The sequence below is a fragment of the Pan paniscus genome, chromosome 5 (assembly GCF_029289425.2).
Source record: "Pan paniscus chromosome 5, NHGRI_mPanPan1-v2.0_pri, whole genome shotgun sequence".
Classification (NCBI taxonomy): Eukaryota; Metazoa; Chordata; class Mammalia; order Primates; family Hominidae; genus Pan; species Pan paniscus.
The window spans coordinates 88,923,654-88,944,625 of NC_073254.2; the positions used below are offsets into that span (position 1 = coordinate 88,923,654).

The 20,972-nt window shown below is 31.6% G+C and overlaps 1 protein-coding gene across 2 annotated transcripts in view; it reads left to right on the forward strand.

The window, feature by feature from the left end:
* The window catches only part of ADGRB3 (adhesion G protein-coupled receptor B3), a 750,487-nt gene that overhangs the window by 282,823 nt on the left and 446,692 nt on the right, over positions 1 to 20,972 (forward strand). For both annotated transcript variants that reach the window (XM_003809552.7, XM_057302535.2), the window contains exons 2-3: positions 8,358 to 8,468; positions 14,390 to 14,551. In XM_003809552.7, coding sequence (XP_003809600.3) covers positions 8,358 to 8,468; positions 14,390 to 14,551 — 273 coding nt within the window. The remainder of the gene's footprint in view (positions 1 to 8,357; positions 8,469 to 14,389; positions 14,552 to 20,972) is intronic.

Genomic DNA, 20,972 nt, shown 5'->3' on the forward strand with positions numbered 1-20,972 from the left:
GTGCTGAGAATCCTGTGTGGAATGTAATGGGTGCTCATTTAATGTTTGTTGAATGAGTGAAATGTATTCATTCCCAAATGCCTTTGATAAAATTCCCCCTTATAAAAAAATTTCTGTCTCATGTGGATGCCAGCTACAGCATAGATGTACTTTTTAAAATAAGTATTAGGCAATCTGAGATTTCACATGCAAGGTAAACCTTGATTTAATGCTTAGATGTGGATCGAAATAACTTCAACCTTGAATGATTTGAGAAAATGTCTTGAGGAGACGAAACAACTCTTAGGTTACTCAGACTCGTGCATGTGCACACATTCGTGTACAGACCTGTTCATCGAGCTTGACCAGGTCTTCTACAACTCTTGGTCTGCTGGGAGATAGCCTATATGTTCATGAATCAACTTTCAATCTGAGAAAAAAATGTAATTTTAGAGTATAAGGAGACCTTAGAGATCATGTTCCCGGTATCTCCTTTTGCAGGAGGAAACAGGTGCAGGGAATTTAAGGCGTGATGCCCTGAAATATGAGCTGCATCTCTTGATTGCTTATTTATTTTTCCACCCCTCCACGTTGAGCCTTAACCTTCATCCCAGTTAAAATGGTCTTAACTATCTTTAGTATGTAAAGCACAGCTTTGAAAATGCTAATTATTTGTAGATCTCTCTATAGAATACCACTTGTCCCTTAGTATAATAACGACTGATGAAAACAAGCTCAAATATTAGTTAATTGATTAAAGGAATTTTTACGTAGTAGAAAAATACTGAAAATATTTTCCATGATCTTAGTTCATTTCTGAAAAATAAGCTAAAAGGTTAAGGGAATAGTTAACATGGAATTAGAGTTATTTTAGAAATTATAAACGCTATATACATGTCTTAGTAGAATCATTCTTATTAAGAAAGTCAGGTTTGATACTTCTTTCATTAAATGTGTATAAAAGATACTATTTTAAGTTAAAACTTTTTGTAATAAACTAAAATATAGTGGTAGATAAATGGTAAAACATGACCAGAACTACTTTGGTATTTCTAGATTCTCTTTTAATAAAGCATTTTTATATCAATATAATAGGTAAAGTAAAAATATGTAAAAGACAGAAGAAACCCTTCTCCCTTACCTCCACGTACAAAAAGTAAGCCTTGAGATCTTTCAACTCAATTGATTGTAATTCAAGTACAATAAAGATGTACCAGAATTACCTAAATACCAGTGTTTTATGAAAAAAGAAGACATTTCATACCCCACTTATATTTTTTTGGTCAAGCAACCATTAATCAAATCTTTAACCTTCAATTGTAGGGTAGCATTTATTTTGTGCTAAGAATATATTAATAATGTACCAATAGTAGTACTATAAAATAATGTACAAATTATTTTATGGAATATTTTTAGTTATTTCAGTAAATATGTATACAGTGATATTGCTTTAAGTTAAATTATACTACACTGCACTGTTATAATAAATGATAATGAGCTTTGGTGAATTTAAAAGTACAATACTGGACATAAGTCACAGAATTGTCCATCCTTTTGGTAGCCCCTATTAAAATCTTCTCTGAAGACAGAGTGTGCATGTCAGAAAGTTTGGCAGAAAAGCAACCAAGCCATGTTCTAGTTTGGAAAATATAGAAATAACCATCCAGGGACAATTCAGTTTACTTTCTTATATTTCTGACTTTCTAAGATCTTGTCAAGAGACACATTAGCAACAAGGTTATTACAATTGTATGCTGTAAGAGTTTTAGTCTGCTGTAAAGGTGTTAACAATTATAGTAAATCATCTTATTTTGTCACTGGTATGCTAATGTGCTAAATTAAGGTCTGAAACAAATCGACAACAAAAGATATCCAACTGCTAGTACTACTGAAAGTAGAATTGTATTTGTCGTTTATGTGCTTCTCATCACCAACAAATAAAACATATTTTTAAGCAAACTATTACTGCTGATTTATAAGAATTCAGTAGTTGTCTCAGAAAGAGATATTAACATTCAATTGCATAATGGATAAGAAATAACAAATAATTCCTGCATGATTACACACATTGATGAATTCTTGCATGGAAGAGTGTGTCTAGCTTACTAACATTTCCTGGATGGCAAACAGAATAAATATAAAAATAATGATTTAAGGGTTTATCCTCTGAATTTCCTGGAAACATTCTCATAAAATATTTCATTAGATAATCTTCAAACAAATGTTTGAGGAATTCCAAAAGAAAATCTATTATATGTAATTATTTCATCATTTTTACTTGGACTAATGTTAAATAAATACAGCATTATTGTCTAAATATACCGAATATATTTGGTAATCACTTCTACAAAATGTTATAAGTAACATAATGTAACAACATTGAAAACTCTTGAACATTTTTAACTTTTCTATAAACATATTAGCAGTGTGCCCTTTGACTATTTCATGTTTTATCCATTTTTAGAAGTGCCCTAAAATTACTCATTTGCTTAACAGAGTTACGCCCAGCTACCCAACAAAATCATTTCTATCGAAGTATTTCGGAAAGCAAGTTTCATTTTGTTACTGTAAGAAATAGCATTTTGGGCCCTGTAGCCACATATCTAGCTTTGGGAATGGAACCAAGAAATAATAAGAAAGAGCATCAGTTAATCTCTTAAATGTTGATGATATATTTATCAGATTTCTACTATTTTTAATATTGATTAATCTTATTTTATTTAAATGTATCCCAATATTTATTAGTTTATTATATAACTGTCATTATTGAATTTTGTAGAAGTTTTCTTCCCTCATCTATTGTGTTTTTTATGGTTCTATGGGGAAATGAAATTAGTATATTTATAATCAGTAGTAAAATATCCGTTTAAAAATTGTATTCAGTTCATGCTAACTGTAGAAATGTTTTTATAAACTCCAGTCTTTTCTCCTATCTGCTCTATCTTTTCACAGAACACTTGGCTGTATAGGTACTAAAAAATATCAAATGAGAGAATACAATTTTTAAATCTGATAACATTTTTAAACACTATTAAAATCAAGGCAAACTCTTACAAATTAGAAAGATACCAAAATCCTGACAATCTGGGCTGCTCTTCACTATCAAAATATCTCCCAACTACAGTATGCAGGAAATATTTTCATGCAAAGTCACTGTGCCACTTCTGTTTCTAAATGACCAAATTTAATAATTTATATTCCTGCCTAAATATGAGCCTATAAGGCATTAAATCTAATAACATTTTTCAGAAAATATATGGGTGCTTCTCAACAGAACTTACTTGCCTACCATACCTTAAGCCAGTCAGATGATGGAATCTTTCACCTGTCAGCAAATCATATTTTAATATTCTTTCTTGTTAGGTTGTGATAAATGAGATACCACTTCTAATGTACGATTGTATGGCTTGAAAGATTTAATTGTATTTCTCTTTGGCGACATATTAAAATATTATTTTTATTTTCTCTTTGGAGACAAATTAGCAAGTCATTGTAGTTGAGGGCATTCCAGTATTTAGGAAATTTATATAAAAAATGAGTCTCAAATGTAGCTCATATTTTGATTATAATAGTTCTATATATTTCAAAGGATCAGGCCATGTATAATGGATTTCCTTGAACTATGAGCTTTAGAATATCAGAAGCCATTTCTGATTCATCTTTATAACTTTGGTTCCTAAGACACTAATTAATAAATGTTTATTTAAAAAATAAAGCTTTGTTTCAGGACAGTGACACTTAATTTTCAAATGAAGCAGTATTTCAATTATTTTAATAATAACCTGAATATTTATGGATAATAACCTTATTGACAGCAGGAATTTTGACCATCATAATCATACATAACTAATTTTCAAGTACTTCACAGATAATTTTGTTTTTCTCCCCATTGAACTAAGCAAGTTAAAGAAATGGTTCTCAACATCTAGAAACTTGCACTTTGGAGAAACAATTCCTAATGCAAAATTTGTTTGTTTGATAAATAAATATTGAACTTCAGTTATGTCCAAAGCAGGAGGTGATTTTAAAATTCATAAGTAAAACTTCCTTTTCCTTAGAAGTTTTTAATCTGCTAGGAAGAGTAAGACAATCTAATAATTATAATGAAAGTCCATTTTTAATTCAAAGCCAAGAAAAATGGAAGTTAAGGAAGGCAGAGGTTGTTTATGTTTAGTTAATGAGGAGACAGTTCATGGAGGTGGTGCCATTTGAATTAGGCTTGGTGAGAGATTTACTTGCAGGCAGCACTAGAAAAGCAGGTGTTTTAAGTTTAGGAAAATGTAAGAAACGGTGCAGTGGTTTTACGAATCCCATAGCAACAAGTAGTCCACTTTGGCCACACAATGTAAGTAGGACGTAACTCAAAAAGTTTATTGAGAAGCAATAATGGCCTAGGTGAGGATGACTTCTGTGGACACGTAAACAAAAGATAACTAACAATGTGAAGTAGTATTTCCATTGCTAGATAGATTACAGTAATGACTCTTATCTCCTAATCTATCGATGTGCTTGTCTGTATGTTTAAAAATACACATGGTAAAATAAGAAACGGATATGTGTTTGTGTTTTAACTTTTTAATGAATTCGATTTCACATTATTATGACCTTTAATTTCCAGACAAAAACTTTATAACTGATAATTGACTATCAAAAGTCAAATTTTAAGTCTATTTGTTTTTTAATGATCTACTTACATATTCCTGGATGGGGGAAGAAATGACATAAAATTGTACTGAAGGAAATTATTTTTAAAATTTTTCTTTCATGTAACTTTGATTGTATCTGACTTCCAGAGCCTATTGCTTTTTAGCAAGAAGCACAGTGAAAGATTGAGAAAATGTGCCTAAACATGGCAGTCATCTCTAATCATTTGGGTTTTATACATGAACATAGTTATTTACCCACCACTTCATTGATAACATCAACATAAAGATATAGGAAATAACCCTGTATATTCATAAACCATGTACCATGTGTACATATATAATGTTACGCTATACATTATTTCATTTGATTTCATAACTTGCTTTCCATTGCTTTCACCAAAGCAGATCATCTTTTTATTTGGTTATGTTCTTTTTATCGTGTAACTAATGTAATATGTTATCTTTGCCAACTAAGAATCATTTGAATATGAATCAACCACCCATGAAGAATTTATATTATTCAGAAAGCCTACTATGCTAAAAGTTTACCTCAACCCACATTCACCAAATAAAATAATAGCAAAAATAATTGGTTTTTCCTAAGTTTGGATGATCCAATTGGCCTAAATTTTTATTAAAAGTGAAGAAGATAATGCCATCTTGAAAGACAGCACAAATGTTTTTAAAATACCCCATTGCAAGGTATGGAGAGAACCATAACGTTATCTGTTAAATCTTACTGTTAATAGCAACTCTAAAACAAAGAAGATTTTTATTTTGAAACATGGGATGTAAACTTTGGCAGAAGGAACACACTTGGTTAGGTAATAGTTTATATATTTCAATTACAAATTTGAATTAAGTCTAGAACAATGGATGTGGAATATTCAAAAAAATACCACCATAGTGTTGTTTTCCCATGTGAAAAAAAAGAATGAATTTTTAATATCTTCTCTCTTATGAGGAATTTAGTTATATCAGGACCTCATATTAATTCTTATTTTTTCAAAATAATTTTTCAGATACATTATATTGTTGTACAACAATAATCAACAATTCCAATTCAAACTTCTGATTATGTAATAAGTTTGTAATCAAGTTCATAAACTATTGAAGAATTTCTTATCACAAATATTGTGACATGATAAACTATCAGCACTAGTATTCATATAACATTGATTATTGATAAGTGGAAATAACTATGGTGTAGGATATTGAAATTTAATTTCTAGGATATTGAAATTTAATTTGCATTACACATATTTTAAGAGATGTAAATCACATTCCAACTAACAATATAAAATGATTTACTTAAGTTCGTTCTATTCTTTAAAAAATGAACACCTCAACTTGTTTTAAACTTAAGAAAGTGTTAAAAATTGAATGTGACACTTCTAAAATCATCCCAAGGCTGACCATGGTGGCTCCTACCTGCAATCCCAACAATTTGGGAAGCAGAGGTGGGAGGATCCCTTGAGGCCAGGAGTTTGAGATCAGTCTGGGAAAGATAGTGAGACCTGCTCCAACAACAACAACAACAACAAAAACTAAAATTAGCTAGGCATGGTGGATGGTGCTTGTTGTCTTAGCTACTTCGGAGGCTGAGGCAAGGGAGAGGATCACTTGAGCCCAGGTGTTCAAGTTTACAGTGAGCTATGGTTGCACCACTGCACTTCAGCCTGGGTGACAGACCAAGACCCACGGACATACTCAGACCTTCTAAATTTCAAGTTCATAGTCTCTATTAAAAATAAACCATTTTCCTTAGAAGAGAGATTTCAGCCTATTATCATGCTGCCACTGAGTTGAAGAATTACCTTCTACCAGAACAGGTTATACAGTTATTTACTACATAATTAATTTGTAGGCATGAAATAATCTTTTCAGCATTCTTTGCCTGCTCAGTGCCAAAATTACCTTAGTGTGAGCATCAGAGCCCCCAGATGACTTATGTAAACCTGTACTCTGACATAAATGCTGAAAACAATAGACATACCCGCAACTTAAAATACAAATTCAAGAGGAAATAAGGTGAAGCATACTGTTGATAAAAAATTACTACTAAATTCCGGTGCTATTTCATATCCAGAAACATTCTAATTGCATATAATATTTGAAAATATTGGATAGTCAGTCTAGATGTAAAATTCCTAAATTGTTCATTTTCAAAATTGTTAAATGAGTGATTAGATACTTCTTATGGCCTGGCAAAACATGGTTTAGACACCACATACAGCACACATAACTGAATGGAATGAAAGGATGTTGGCGGTAATGGAAAATAGTGATGGATTTTACAAGGTCAGACCCACTGACATTTTATTATTGATAAGCAGAATCAGCTACAGTGTAGGATATTGCCGAATTCTAAGCAAATGAATTTTTTAAAATATATTATGTAGAAGCTATTCTTTTACATTTTCTGCCTTGGATATTTTCTCACCTGACAAAAACAAACACACATTTAGATTTCTCAGATTTCTCAGAGGATGTTCTTTTGAGTAGATTATCTGTAAAAAATTTCTGACACATCAGTCAGGTGCCATGGTTTAATTTTTATGTGAGGATTTGGTAGGACAGATGAAAATGTGTGCTAGTCTTTTCTCCTTCCATACAAGAATTGGTAGAATTAGTGCTTACAAGATACACAGCTTAATTACACTATCTGCAGTGTCACTGGAACACACTTCACCCAGTCATCTTTGTCATGTTTAAGAGACCTGGTCTTAAGGGCCTAGTAATTTTCTTGATGTAAAAGATAGCAGCACAATTTCTTGCCCCTCAGTATTCCCTTCCCATATCTAAACTCCTATGAGACAGAACCAACAACTATTCCATATATTAGGCTCTGATTTTAGTAAAACCACTTTTCAGTCACAGTTCAATAAGCACAGATCTCTTGCAGAATTCTAAGAATATGAATTTTTAAAAATATGTTATATGGAAGGTATTCTTTTACTCAACTAATTTTTTTCTTTCTTCCATTTGTTCCCGAATTAGTACCAGACATTTTTTTCTGCCTTTCTTGGAAGTTCTACTATCAAATAATCAAATAACAGAAGGCTAGAAACAATAAATTTTATAAATATAACTTTTAAAAGAGAAAATATTCTCTTACATGTGATTAGAAAAGGGGGGAGGAATTAATTGGGGCAGGGAAGGAAATAATGAGAATGAACAATGCCACTATATTCCATGAGCCTTTGAGAACACCAAGGGCAACCTCATCTTTGGATGAAAAAAAAAAAAAGGTAGTAGTCTATTAAGTGACTGGGTTTACCTTAGAAAATATAAGTTACAGGACTGAGTAATCTAGTAACAAGAAAACTGCTGACAAACTTCTGGGGGTGATTGTTGTTTAGCAAAGAAGCAGATGCTACTAAGTCAGGATTCTCTCTCTAAAAAAACAACAGTTAACACTGTGGTTGTATTTTTTTCTTATGTGTTACTTCAAAACCTTATCAGAAAAGAGTACAGTATCTCTGTTAAGTTCACTTAAAATCTGTTGTGTCATTTTATTGACTATTACTGTTTTTTGAAATCTTGTTCATGTTTATAGGTTTTCTGACTTGAGTTTAGAGATATTCCAAGCAGATTAGCCTAGCAAGTTTAGAATTGTGAATTTAATAATTATCTTCTAGGTATGTATAGGAACATATTGCATGAGACAGTAATGCAATTTGTGAGAAATGTCTACACACAAGCTTTCATATACCTTTATTCTGTCTTTAGAATTTGGAATGATGGGAGATCATACAATTAAAAGTCAGCGACCTCGATCTGTTCATGAAAAAAGGGTCCCTCAGGAACAAGCTGATGCTGCTAAATTTATGGCACAAACTGGTAATACGTTAGTTACATTTTTCTATTTATTGTTGTTAATTTAATGAAACCACTGCATGTTTTCATAATCTTTTGCTGCACATTTGTCAGTTTTTGGAGCTGATATTTTTTCGAGCCATTTTTTTTGTCACCAGTTAAAGTCCATAAATAAAGTAGCTGTGAATTGAAAAGTGCACAAAAATTATGTAAGAATTATTTTGCTTTCAGTATGGGACATTTAGGATTTACATAGTAGCATTTATGCTAATTAACTACTTAAAATGTATCATTAAACTTTTAAAGAAAGACAGCCAAAGTTATTTCTTCAATAATTGATTGACATAAGACTTTCAAAAATTAGAACTTTAAATGACTCTAGACAATGAAATTTATTTTAACAATATTGAATATATTGAATTTTTTCAAGTGTGATCCTACTTGTATTAACTATTGTTAAAATGCACAGAAAATATAAACTTTTAAAAAATTTAATAGTTTTTATTTGAAAAGAGTTTTGTTATATAAGCTAAATAATAAAAAGTTGAAAGTGTTAAGTAAGGTATAACACATTCCAACTAATTAAATACCAACCTAAACTGACTTTCTACTTTATAAAATGTTTAATTCTAAATTAATTAGATTACTTTTAAAAACCTCCCTCCAAATATATCTGTAAATATTTGGAGTATGTATAATTTATGCCCATTATTTAGTTACAGAATTTGAACTAATATATGTATTCATATTTTTTCTTATCACAATAAATGGTCTAATTTCATCTGAGTACATTGCATGTAGTACATCCTTAAAAGAAAAAATGTTTCAACTTTGTTATGTAAATTTTCAATTGTCACCTTTATTTTGGGAAATTGAAAGCTAACAGTTTTATCTATGTCTTAAAAAATTGTATACATCTCAATGTTTTGCCATTAATACAGAAGTTTCAAGTACATGACCAGTTTCCTGACATGACATTTAGACTGATAGTGATGAAATTCCCCCAAGAAATGAATATTTCCTTCAGTTCACATGTTCTTAAGATAATAGTTTTTAGAACAGTAGATCTGAATCTACAATATAAAAATGCAAATATTGTTAATGAGTTTTGCTCTTAATAAGGGGTGAGTAGAAGATTTTGATACATTAGTTGAGTTGTAAGGAGGTCAAATTTTCAGAACAAGAAGTTTAAAATAAATTTTACAGGGATTCACTTTTAGTTTTTTTGAGATATATATTGCAACCAAATACAGAAATGTAGAAACTTGCTTATCTGTATCCCTTTTTGTGCACTTTCTTGTTTAAGAAAAATTGATTTTTATTTTTACTATTTGTTTGAACAAGTCTAAAAGTGAATTAACAGGTTTAGGCAAATTTCCAAATTTCTAAATGTATTTCTCTCCTTTGCAGGGAGCAAAAAGTCTCAACCACTGAGCAGAGATTAGAGACATTAAGTCAAGGCACACGGGCATGGGCTGACTACTCATCTTTGTCGGCACCATCTAATGGGGGCATTTCTGCAAGATTAAAAAAGGTGTATTTTATTTGTGCAAAAGAGATGGCAGGCATTGGTTTACTGAAGTTCCTAAAAATTGGAGTCAATAGGAAGTGAAATGGAAAATGATAGTTTTAAATTTCCAATAGTGTAACATGATTAGTTTATGTGTAAATATTATGCAATTTAGCCAAAAGTTTTTGTACAAGTTTTTTTATTTGTCTGTGACATAGTTCAATTCACAGTTTTCAGCCAAAACCCTTTTGGTAAATTCAGATTTCAAGGAACATTGTGTTTTCCTAGTAAGGAATTACTAATTTCAAAATGATGAATAATAAATATGTATTCTTTTATTTTAACCAAATATAGTATAGACAAACATAAATACATGTATAAGACTTTAAAATTAAACTATTTCAGTACTGATGTAAAACTCGAAAACTACATTATTTTAAGTAATTTTTAAAATTTATAATTTAACAGAAGACAATTATAATGTGAAAAAGAGAAGAATATTTTTCCTTAAATATTTTCCTAGATTATACTTTTTTTAGGTGTTAAGGTAGTCTGAATAAATACAGGTAAGTGTCACACAATGAAATTTTACAAAAATTAAGCTTTACTTATAAAAGTGTTCCCTGTATTTGTCTTTAAGCCAGAAAAAAGACTGTAACATATGAATAATATAAAATTTGTTAACAGTAATTTGAGAACAAAGAATAAGGCAAAAACATACATTTAAATAATAATAAAAGACTATATTTTTATATTAATCATGGAGAAAAAAGCAAAGGCTATCACACTTTAATATTTAAGAATTACTTCTCAAAATGAGTAAACTGGCCTCTTCAATCAATATGATCAGTAAAAGATTGTAATTAAAAGCAATCTTTCTACAGAGTGATAAAGTGAGTGTAACATTTTTTAAAAAGAGTAACATTTGATAAAGTAGCGTAGTTTGGATATAAATGATGGTGCTCTAATAGCCTATCATGCAATCTTTATTTATCGTTAAGGAATATAAAATTAAATGATATCATATAATATATATATTTAATATAGACATCTAAATTAAATGCCAATAAGATGGCTTAAGATATCCTAGTTACATTTGCTTATGCTTAAGCATCATAGTCATCAATTAATTTATAAACATGTTTAGAAAAGCAGTCTTTCATTACCGTGAGGAAAATAGCCTAAATTTGGACTATGTAGCATTTTATCTAAAATTTTAAAAAATAAAATTAGGCTGGGTGCAGTGGCTCATGCCTGCAATCCTAGCACTTTGTCATTTACAAGGCGGGTGAATTACCTGAGGTGGGAGTTCAAGACCAGCCTGACCATCATGGTGAAACCCCGTCTCTACTAAAAATACGAAAAATTAACTGGGTGTGGTGGCGCACACCTGTAATCTCAGCTGCTCGGGAGGCTGAGACAGTAGAATCTCTTGAATCAAGGAGGCAGAGGTTGCAGTGAGCCAAGATCACACCATTGCACTTCAGCCTGGGCTATAGAGTGAGACTTCGTCTCAATAAGTAAATAAATGAATTAATAAATAAAATTAAAAGTACATTAATTTCATGACTTTAAGATAATAGCAAAAGTTTATATTAATATTTTGTTCATAATTTAAAATGCATTCTCACATATTATCTCACTCAATCTTCACAGATTTTGAAGTAAATATAATATTCATTTTATCGAAGACGTTCAAAGAAATAAAATGACTTTCTCAAGGTCACAGAGCTATTATTCAGTAGATTTCCATCAATCACAGGTCTTCTGACTTTAATTGCAATGCTTTTCCAGTTTCCTTTTGTGTTTCATGCTAGACTAAAGAGCTTTTAGTTCGTACTATCTCCAAAGATACATATATTAAAAACAGTATACTTTGTCTTATAGTTTACTATTTTAATGTCATTGAATATTTTTAACATCTTTCTTATAATGTATATTAGTTATTCTCACAATGGCCTAATGTGCTTGACTAGAATGTTCTTCATACTTTTATAAATAAGGAAGTGGCAGCATGGAAAAAAGAAGTATTTAGTGGAAATGTCACTGAAACTATGGGATTTGAGTTATAACAAGATCATTTTGATAGGTAGGCCACTATTTCACTGGCAAAATTTTAATTCAAAATCTGAAAGCCAATGTTTTATTTATTTACTTAGTTTATTTTTGATCAATGAAGAGAGAGGAGGAGTGACAAGACCAATTCTGAGCATTCATTATCAAACTCTCGTGATCCAGTCACCACTGCTTAGCCTGTTCAGCATCATTGCAGTATCATACATTCAGAAGCAACCCAAATGTTTAAATACTTGTACGAAAGTAATTTAAATATAGGGCTTGATCTGAATTCACTGCTCAGTTTAGTTAAATTATGTTTTCTGTCATATGACAGTGCAAGAGGAAAAGGATTGCTTTTATGGTAAAATAGAACTAATTTTATTCATAACCTTTATCATTTCACTTATAGAATCCACATTGTTCATAATTTTCTGACTTTTAATTAATAACATGCAACCATAATATTTATACCTCACTTAATCTCATCATAGTTCAGAACATCATTTTAAAAAGTGTATTATATTTTCCCTAACTTCAGCTTAAATTTTCTATTGCTAAATTTACATGCACATATATACATATATGTGGATTTTTTAACTATTATCCTTCTATTTGGTTTATAGAATAATGATTTTCAATCTTGATAGAGTATTCTTTAATGTAAAAGAACAAATTATGAAGCATGGCTTTAACTGTTATTCAAATAGTCATCCAAGGACATTTTTATGAAATTAGCAATATATAAATTTGTGAAGAAAAAAATTCTGAATTGATAAAGGGTTATCTATACATTATTTTCAAGTCACACTGATCACAACACTGAAAAGCAGTCCCATTTGATGTAATCTGTCATCCCAGTTACTATTGTCTGTGCCCTTACAATATATGTCCAGTTATAAACAGATGGTCATCTATGCCTCTCGGTGCATGATGCAGAACAATATAAGAGCAAATGCGTCATAATGGTACTACTCAAAGTGTGGTTAGTGGATCAGTGTTTGTCCGCAAACTGGCCGTTATGGTCTCTCAAAGGAATAAGCAGTTTACATCAGAATGTAAAACCAACTACTTCATCAAGCACAGGTTTTATTTAAGCTGACATTTCATTTTTAGAACAAATTTCTCACTGAGAAAATCTGTGTGTTGAATTACATTCTGGCCCAAACTCCTTCTTCCCTAGAGCACTAGTTTGTGGACCAGCTGTCTTGAGTAGCACTGCAAATAATTTTCAAGTCATTTACTAACTCTCTAGAAAACGATGGACAAATACATGATCATATTCTATCCTTTGAATTCTATTCCAAAGGCAAATTATAAACAGAAACATAAAATATTGTTAAATTGCTCTTTGATCTACTAATCAGTGATACAAAGTTTTCAGAAACATTTCACCTACAAACTTTTTCAATGACTAAATGGTTAACTTAAGTAGTTAACTGCTAGCAGCTAAATGATCCAGTGTGACTTTGGAGAAAACAACTGCAAATTTTCCAATCAATTTTTAAAATTCATCCTGAACATGATGCCATGATAGAAGTGTATTTCGTTGGTCATAGAAATGTTTGACTTTTGAGTCTCCTTGAGACATAATAAAAGAAATTCGACATAGTTTTATTGAGATGCTAACTCCAAGAAAATTAATGAATTTAGACATTCATTAGCTTTTTAGAACTCCATTTTAAATAAATTTTAATTCCATATCAAATTAATGAAAATTATCAAGAAATTTTTCTTTATTTTGAGTTAAAAAATCACTACTCTAGATCATAGGTGAAATTGTTAGCAGAAGGATTTAAATAAATTACCACAAAATAAACAGCTATCATAGTATGAAAAAGTAGGAACTGCACTAGTAATAAACTATAAATATCAGTACTCAATACAACATAAATTAGATGCGTCCAAGCTCCCAGGTTTCCACATCATCTAGCATTAGAAAGGGTGTTATGCAATAAAGGACTAAGGAGGAACACATCAATATGTTCCTGCCGCCAAAGCCATAGAGTAAGCTTAGAAATATATTTTGCTTCCTTTTCCATCAAAATACAAAGTCTTAGATTAATTTGAAGAGAATCACCTCAACAAATAGTCACATTGAAAAATGCTCATTAGTTCCTTCATAGTGTCCATGGTACAGTGTAATTTGTGAAGAGTATTTTGCTAATAAGGTTATGGCAAAACTTGGTGTTTGCATCAGCATTATATGCATTCGTCTTTAAACTTCATTTTCTCTGAAATGTTTTCATGTACCTTTTGATGTATGGTCATATTTTTACATTTAAATTATTCTTGCATGTCATAATGTCAGTTTGGTATAATGCTTACTAGATGAATACTTAAGACAGTATTTCATGTTTATTTGTTGTCTTGCACGCAGGTGAATCTGGTGTGGAAGAGTGGTCCCAGTGGAGCACATGTTCGGTTACTTGTGGTCAAGGGTCGCAGGTGCGAACCAGAACTTGTGTATCACCTTACGGGACACACTGCAGCGGCCCATTAAGAGAATCAAGGGTTTGCAATAACACTGCCCTCTGTCCAGGTAGTGTTAGCAGCAACTACAACTGTGGATGTTATTGAATTGTGTCATGCTACGCATTTGGAACGATTTGTTATTTTCATGTGAAACGGGTATAGGCATTTTGATTAGAGTGGATAAGTGTAATTATTATTCAACTGTAATATTTTAAGATGTCTGTGATTATTTCTGCTTTTAAAGCAGTCAGCAAATTAGGTAAATGGCTCCCCTCTTCACTGCAAATATCAGTTTCTAATCTGTGTATCTACTTCTAATAATATTTAAGGTTCAAATATCTTTCTGTGTTTTAGATGGTGAAAATGTTCAATTGAATGCTTGAGGAAAAATGTAATCTGCCTACATACTAAAAATATAATGTATATTCATGGCTTAAGGCAGTGGTTGACATAGTCTGTCAGGCAGTCAGGAGTTTTTCTATCACTTATCTGACCCTATCAAAGAAAAGAGTGTCCCTGACCAAATAACTTTTTGGTATTTTATTTCATTAAAGTAACTTTCATCATCAGAGGTATCCACTGCTTTGTAAACTTAAATGAAACTTAATGAAGAGAGAGAGAGAGAGAGAGAGAGATCTTTAATGTTAAATGAAGCATAACAATAGCATGCCCACTTAGTGTCAGATTTTCCATGTTACATCACAATTTTGTTCTTCAGTTGATGCACGCATGCATATTATAGACATTTCTCCCTCCCAGACTACAGACTTTCATGTAAAAATAAGTAATAATAGGACTCTGGGCTTTGTTTCCAGAAGTTCAAAGCACATGATGTTGTGAATCTCCAGATTTATCTTTTTGTCTAACCATTTATGTGGTGGATGGGTGACTATAAACATATTGACAGCTGCAGTTGACAGTGGACTTGCATTCACAGCCTTTCCAGGGACCTCCAAAAGGGGATGGGTGTAAAGAAAGTGACTTGCACTGCGGCAGCCTTTCATCTGCTAGCTTGTGCTTAGAAGTTTCTCATTAAGTTCCATTTCTAGAGATGGCTGACTCCACAGTTGCTAAAAGCAAGAATAGAGAGTGGGTGGCACGGAGTAAGAACAGGAATAATGTCAGTTTTCCAGCAGAATATGCAAAGGGGTCCATTAAAAGACAGTCTGAGAGAGTTGTTAATGGGTGTAGAGTTTCAGATTTGCAAAATGAAAAAGTCTGAATATCTGTTTCACAACATTATGAATATAGGTAATACTACTAAGCTGTACACTAAAAATTGATTAGATGGTAAATTTTACATTATATGCTTTTTATCACAAAAAAAGGACAGTGTGGAGGAAATAAAAAGTAAAGAAAGTGGTGGGCAGAAGGTGGAGGAATGATGCAATGAGGTGGGCGATCCCTTTAGAATAGAATTGGGAGGTGGTAAAGCAGTAGATGAAGTAGAATTAAAAGCTAAGCAGGGCAGAAAACTGAAACCTATGAGGAAAGAAAGGCAGAATTAACTGGAAAAGAGTAATAATTGCCACTAAGAACAAGAAAAGTCAGTGAGGCTCAGTGGAAATTAAACTAGAGCAAGAAAAAAGCATGAAGTAAAAACAAAAAAAAGATTCACAAGAAAAAATGTTTAAGGAGTTTGTGAAAGGGGGAAGAAGATGAAAAATATGATTAAAAACAGGATTCATAGAGCAGACAGATTCTAGGTACATTTGGCAACAGAAGAAAAACAAGTAGAAGTAAGGACCAGGGGATTCTATTTTATTTTATTTTTTAAACTGGCAGGTAACATGTATGTTTTTATCTTGTACAACATGATATTTTGAGGTATATATATATATATGTTGTGAAATGGTTAAATGTAACTAACAAATATATTACTGCATATAGTTATCATTTTTGTGCTGAGAACATTTAACATCCACTCTCTTTACATTTTTTAAGAATACAATATATAGTCATTAACCATAGTCACCATGTGGTATAATAGATCTCTTGAATTTATTCCCCCTATCTAACTGTGATTATGTATCATTTGACCAACATGTTTTAGAAATGAAATCTTCATACCACAAGGGTAGATACTTATTTTCATTTGGGTGTGGGTAGAGTGGGTTTTCTGGGAAGAATACTTAAAGCTGTTCCCTACTTACAGTATTGAAATAAGGAGATCCAGGATCAAGTTTTATGTCCTTGACAATGAGAAAAATGTCAATAAAGAATTATGCTGTACTTGAAATATAAATTTATCTAATCAGCCTGTGTTTGAATAGCCAAGACCCTTTCAACATACAGGGATAGTATTATGGCAAATGGATCTCCAAATGTAAGTCTGAATGTATTGGAAAGTGTTCTCAAAAATTTTCCATTCAGAGTCTACTTCCCAGCCACTAGTTATGCACATTTATAAAGGATGACATATGAAAGTTACCTTCCTTCTACCAGAGACCACTGATTAATGCCTTCACAGAGAACATCTGTGGTGGGATCAGAGCGCTTCTCCCCCACAGAACTGCCAAATCCACTTTTGCACTGTGTCTGATGTCCAGAAGGCTAATATTCCATAATTTAAAGATTTTTAAATTAAAGTTTTTCGTCCCCATTTATGCCTGAGGTTGCAATTTTTTGAATTTGAAAAATCAGGTCTTGGTGATGACCTTGAGCGGTAGAATAGAAATAACTCCCACATGCTTAGTGTTCCAATAATGGAACACTAGGCATAAGTGACTCAAACCTTTTACCCTTACACCTACAGAACTGCATACCAATTACTAGCCCCTCTTCACCTTTATATGCATGAAGTCTTTTTCCTTCTAAATTTGATTCAATAGTACCATTGAGAAGAAGTTTATCTTTTAATCATTGTTTTAGTTCAGAATGTTGAAGTAAAGAAAATGAGAAAAGTTTTGTTTATTTATTTTTAATTTTCCAAACATAAAGGATAATTTAGCAAACTAAAAATATAGAATAAGTGCCCCACTATAAGAATTGGAATTTTTTCATCCGGTTATGGTATTTGTTATGAAATATTTTGTGCTCAAATGTTTTATGTTATTATTTGTTGTGCAGGTAAATATGTACTTACTTTGCAATCTAATATATCCTGAAAATAGTGACAAAAAGTGACTTTTTAAAATGTAATGTTTTAAACAATAGAAATATCTTCCTAAAATAATAAATTCCTAAGAATAAAATTAACTCAGAAATCAGTAACTGATTTGTCACATTTTGGACACTAAAATGTATTTGGCATTTAATTAATGAAAATGACACAATAAATGAACAAATTGAATATTAAAGTCACTTTCCACAAAATGTGTGGAGTTATAGAATTAGAAGTTATATTTATTTGTACTATAAAATCTAATCAATAGTGTTATAAATTAGTGACCATTCACCCATATTCAAATTTCAGAAGTCTGCCTTAATTAAATTATGCAATATGTTACTTCAATATGTATCCTAAGGTATTTGACGTTTAGCAGAATTTTTGCTTTGACATTGTACTCTCTTCAAAAGCCTTTATTACTCAAAGTAAAAAACAATGGACATAAACAAAGAAAAATGAGAAAAATAGAGCGCTACTTTCAATAGCACAATTTATTGCCCTAGTTGAATTTTATGGTTTATTCCAGGGCTTCTCAACCTCATTACTACTGACATTTTGATCCCAATAAGTCTTTGTTGGGGGAGTCCATCCTGTGTATTTTTTTAACGTTTAACAGCATACCTGGCCTTTACTCACTAGATGCCGGTAGCCCCCCACTTTCCCCCAAGTTGTGACAACCAAATATGTCTCTAGTCATTGCCAAATGTCACCTGGGGAACAAAACTGCCACTGGCTGAGAGCCACTGGTGTACTCTTTATGTACTTTAATCCTGTAGCAGAAGTTTCTGCAGGCCAAGGAATGCTTTTGAATTTTTTTTCTTTTTTTCTTTTTTTTGCTAAATGTTATAATTCTTATATTCATTTATTTCTTAAAAAATAAAACCTGGCCGGGTGCGGTGGCTCACGCCTGTAATCCCAGCACTTTGGGAGGCGGAGGCAGGAGGATCACCTGAAGTCGAGACCAGCCTGGCTAACATGGTGAAACCCCGTCTCCACTAAAAATACAAAAATTAGCCAGACGTGGTGCCGCGCGCCTGTAATCCCAGCTACTCAGGAGGCTGAGGCACGAGAATCACTTGAACCTGAGAGGCAAAGATTGCAGTGAGCCGAGATCGTGCCACTGTACTCCAGCCTGGGCGAGAGTGAGACTCCGTCTCAAAATAAAATAAATAAAATAAAACCTTTCACTTATTTTATGTACAGCTCAATCTAAATCATGAGAAAATTTATATATGTTTATTTCAAAATATGGTTGAATATATTTTGTATATGGCATATTCTTCATTTCATCTCTAGTTATCACAAAAAGACATATAATAATACAGCTAATGCCTAAGCTAAGGAGGAAAACTATAAAAATGAAGGAATTTCATTTAAATATATTGGTTTTATTAGGATCATTTTAAATGAACTAGACCATTTATAGATTCTCATGTTTTGCTGCAAAATTAAAAAATATATAACAATTTGCCATTAAAATAAAAATGTCTAATCTTTAACATTAGTCTTATGAATAGCATCTATAAACATTATGTGGTATGTGCTATAATTTTCTACTAACTCAATAGTATCTAAAATAACATTGTTAGTGATTTGTATCCTTGTCAAATGAAAAAAAATCTTTTTTAAAATGATGTGAATGAGCCATGAACTTTTACCATGTAGCCATAAAGACTGTTAGAAAGTATTAAGTAAGATTAATTTTCTGAAGATTCCAGTTTCATAATTTAACTAAGCCATCAAGGTTAATCAACATTTTTTGAGATTCATGGAGGAAAATATGCCAATTTAGCATCTTCCTTTTTTTCTGGGATTGTGCAATATAGAACAGTATGATTTGGCAGAAAAAAAAAATGAGCGGAAGCAGCAATATGAATTTTACATAGCATCATTAACTTTTTATATAGGAGGAGAAAATAGGAGGAGAAAAGGTTTTTAAAATAGGAGGAGAAAAGGTTTTTAAAATTGGAGGAGAAAAGGTTGTTTTAGGAGAAATATTGGTAATTTGAAATAAATGCAATAGTTTACAAAAATATTCATTTAATATGCCAAAATATATTAATGTAAGTACTTTTAAACTATTTTGCCATAATTGATCATATATACATATATGAATATTTATATATGTGGGTAATATATGCATCTTTTATATATATTTAGTTTTATTAGAGCTAAATATAGACTTACTTTTATATATATATATCAATGGATATAAATTGGCTTTTGTTTTCCCAAAATTTTATAGGAAAAAAATAAAACATCATATTTTTTGTCACCCTCTTTTTTTTTCCTACATATTATTTTAAAACTATATTTCCCAACAAGGTTCTCAGAATCTTAAAGAGATTTACATTGAATATTTCTATTGGCTGTTTTTTCAATATTTAAACATCCTATCACAACTAATTTAGGCAAATAAATAACACCAATAGAAAGGGATGGGGTATCTCACAATTAAGGTATACTATGTGTGTTTCTAAAGTAACAACTTGCTAAGCAGACATATGAAGAAAATTCTAGATGTATTATATTTACTTGCATATTTCATCTGCCACTTTTTATGAACCTGTGCTTACCCTTACCAATGTTAAAGAAAAAAATGAACTTTTTGGGGAGTCATTTTCCTCTATAAATTTCACTCTCCTTAATCATATCTGTGGGTGTCATATCAAACATCTGGCCTTTTGAACTTCTAAGAGTATAGCAAGACTAGAGGTCCAACATCAAGACAGGAGCTTTTGAACAAAAAAGCACATTTTTTCTCATTCCTTTTTATTGATGTTGTCTATTAGGGTGCTATTATGTATTGTCTCAAGTATTAAGAATTAGGATGAGAGTGGTGATTTGACCATGCAGGGAAGGGATCAAACACTGAATATTTTTTTTTTGGAAGATGGAGTCTTGCTGTGTTGCCCAGGCTGGAGTGCAGTGACACGATCTCACTTCACTGCAACCCCCACCTTCCAGATTCAAGGGATTCTCCTGCCTCAGCCTCCTGAGCAGCTGGGACTACAGGCACACAACACCATGCCCAGCTAATTTTTGTAGCTTTAGTAGAGATGGTGTTTCACTATTTTGTCCAGGCTGGCCTTGAACTCCTGACCTCAGGTGATCTGCCCATCTTGGCCTCTGAAAGCACTGGGATTACATGCATGAGCCACCACGCCCAGCCTAAATACTGAATCTTCATGGTCTTTTGCAAAATATAACAATACTTATTCACAGTGGTTATTCTGAAAGAACACAAATTATGTTATTTAAGATCAATTGTGAATTCATTGTAGTAGTATGTTTGAAGAATTGATATATTCATATTTATGTTAAGCATAATTATTTTCTTTAGAAATTTATATAAATTAGTTAGATTTCCAGTTCTATC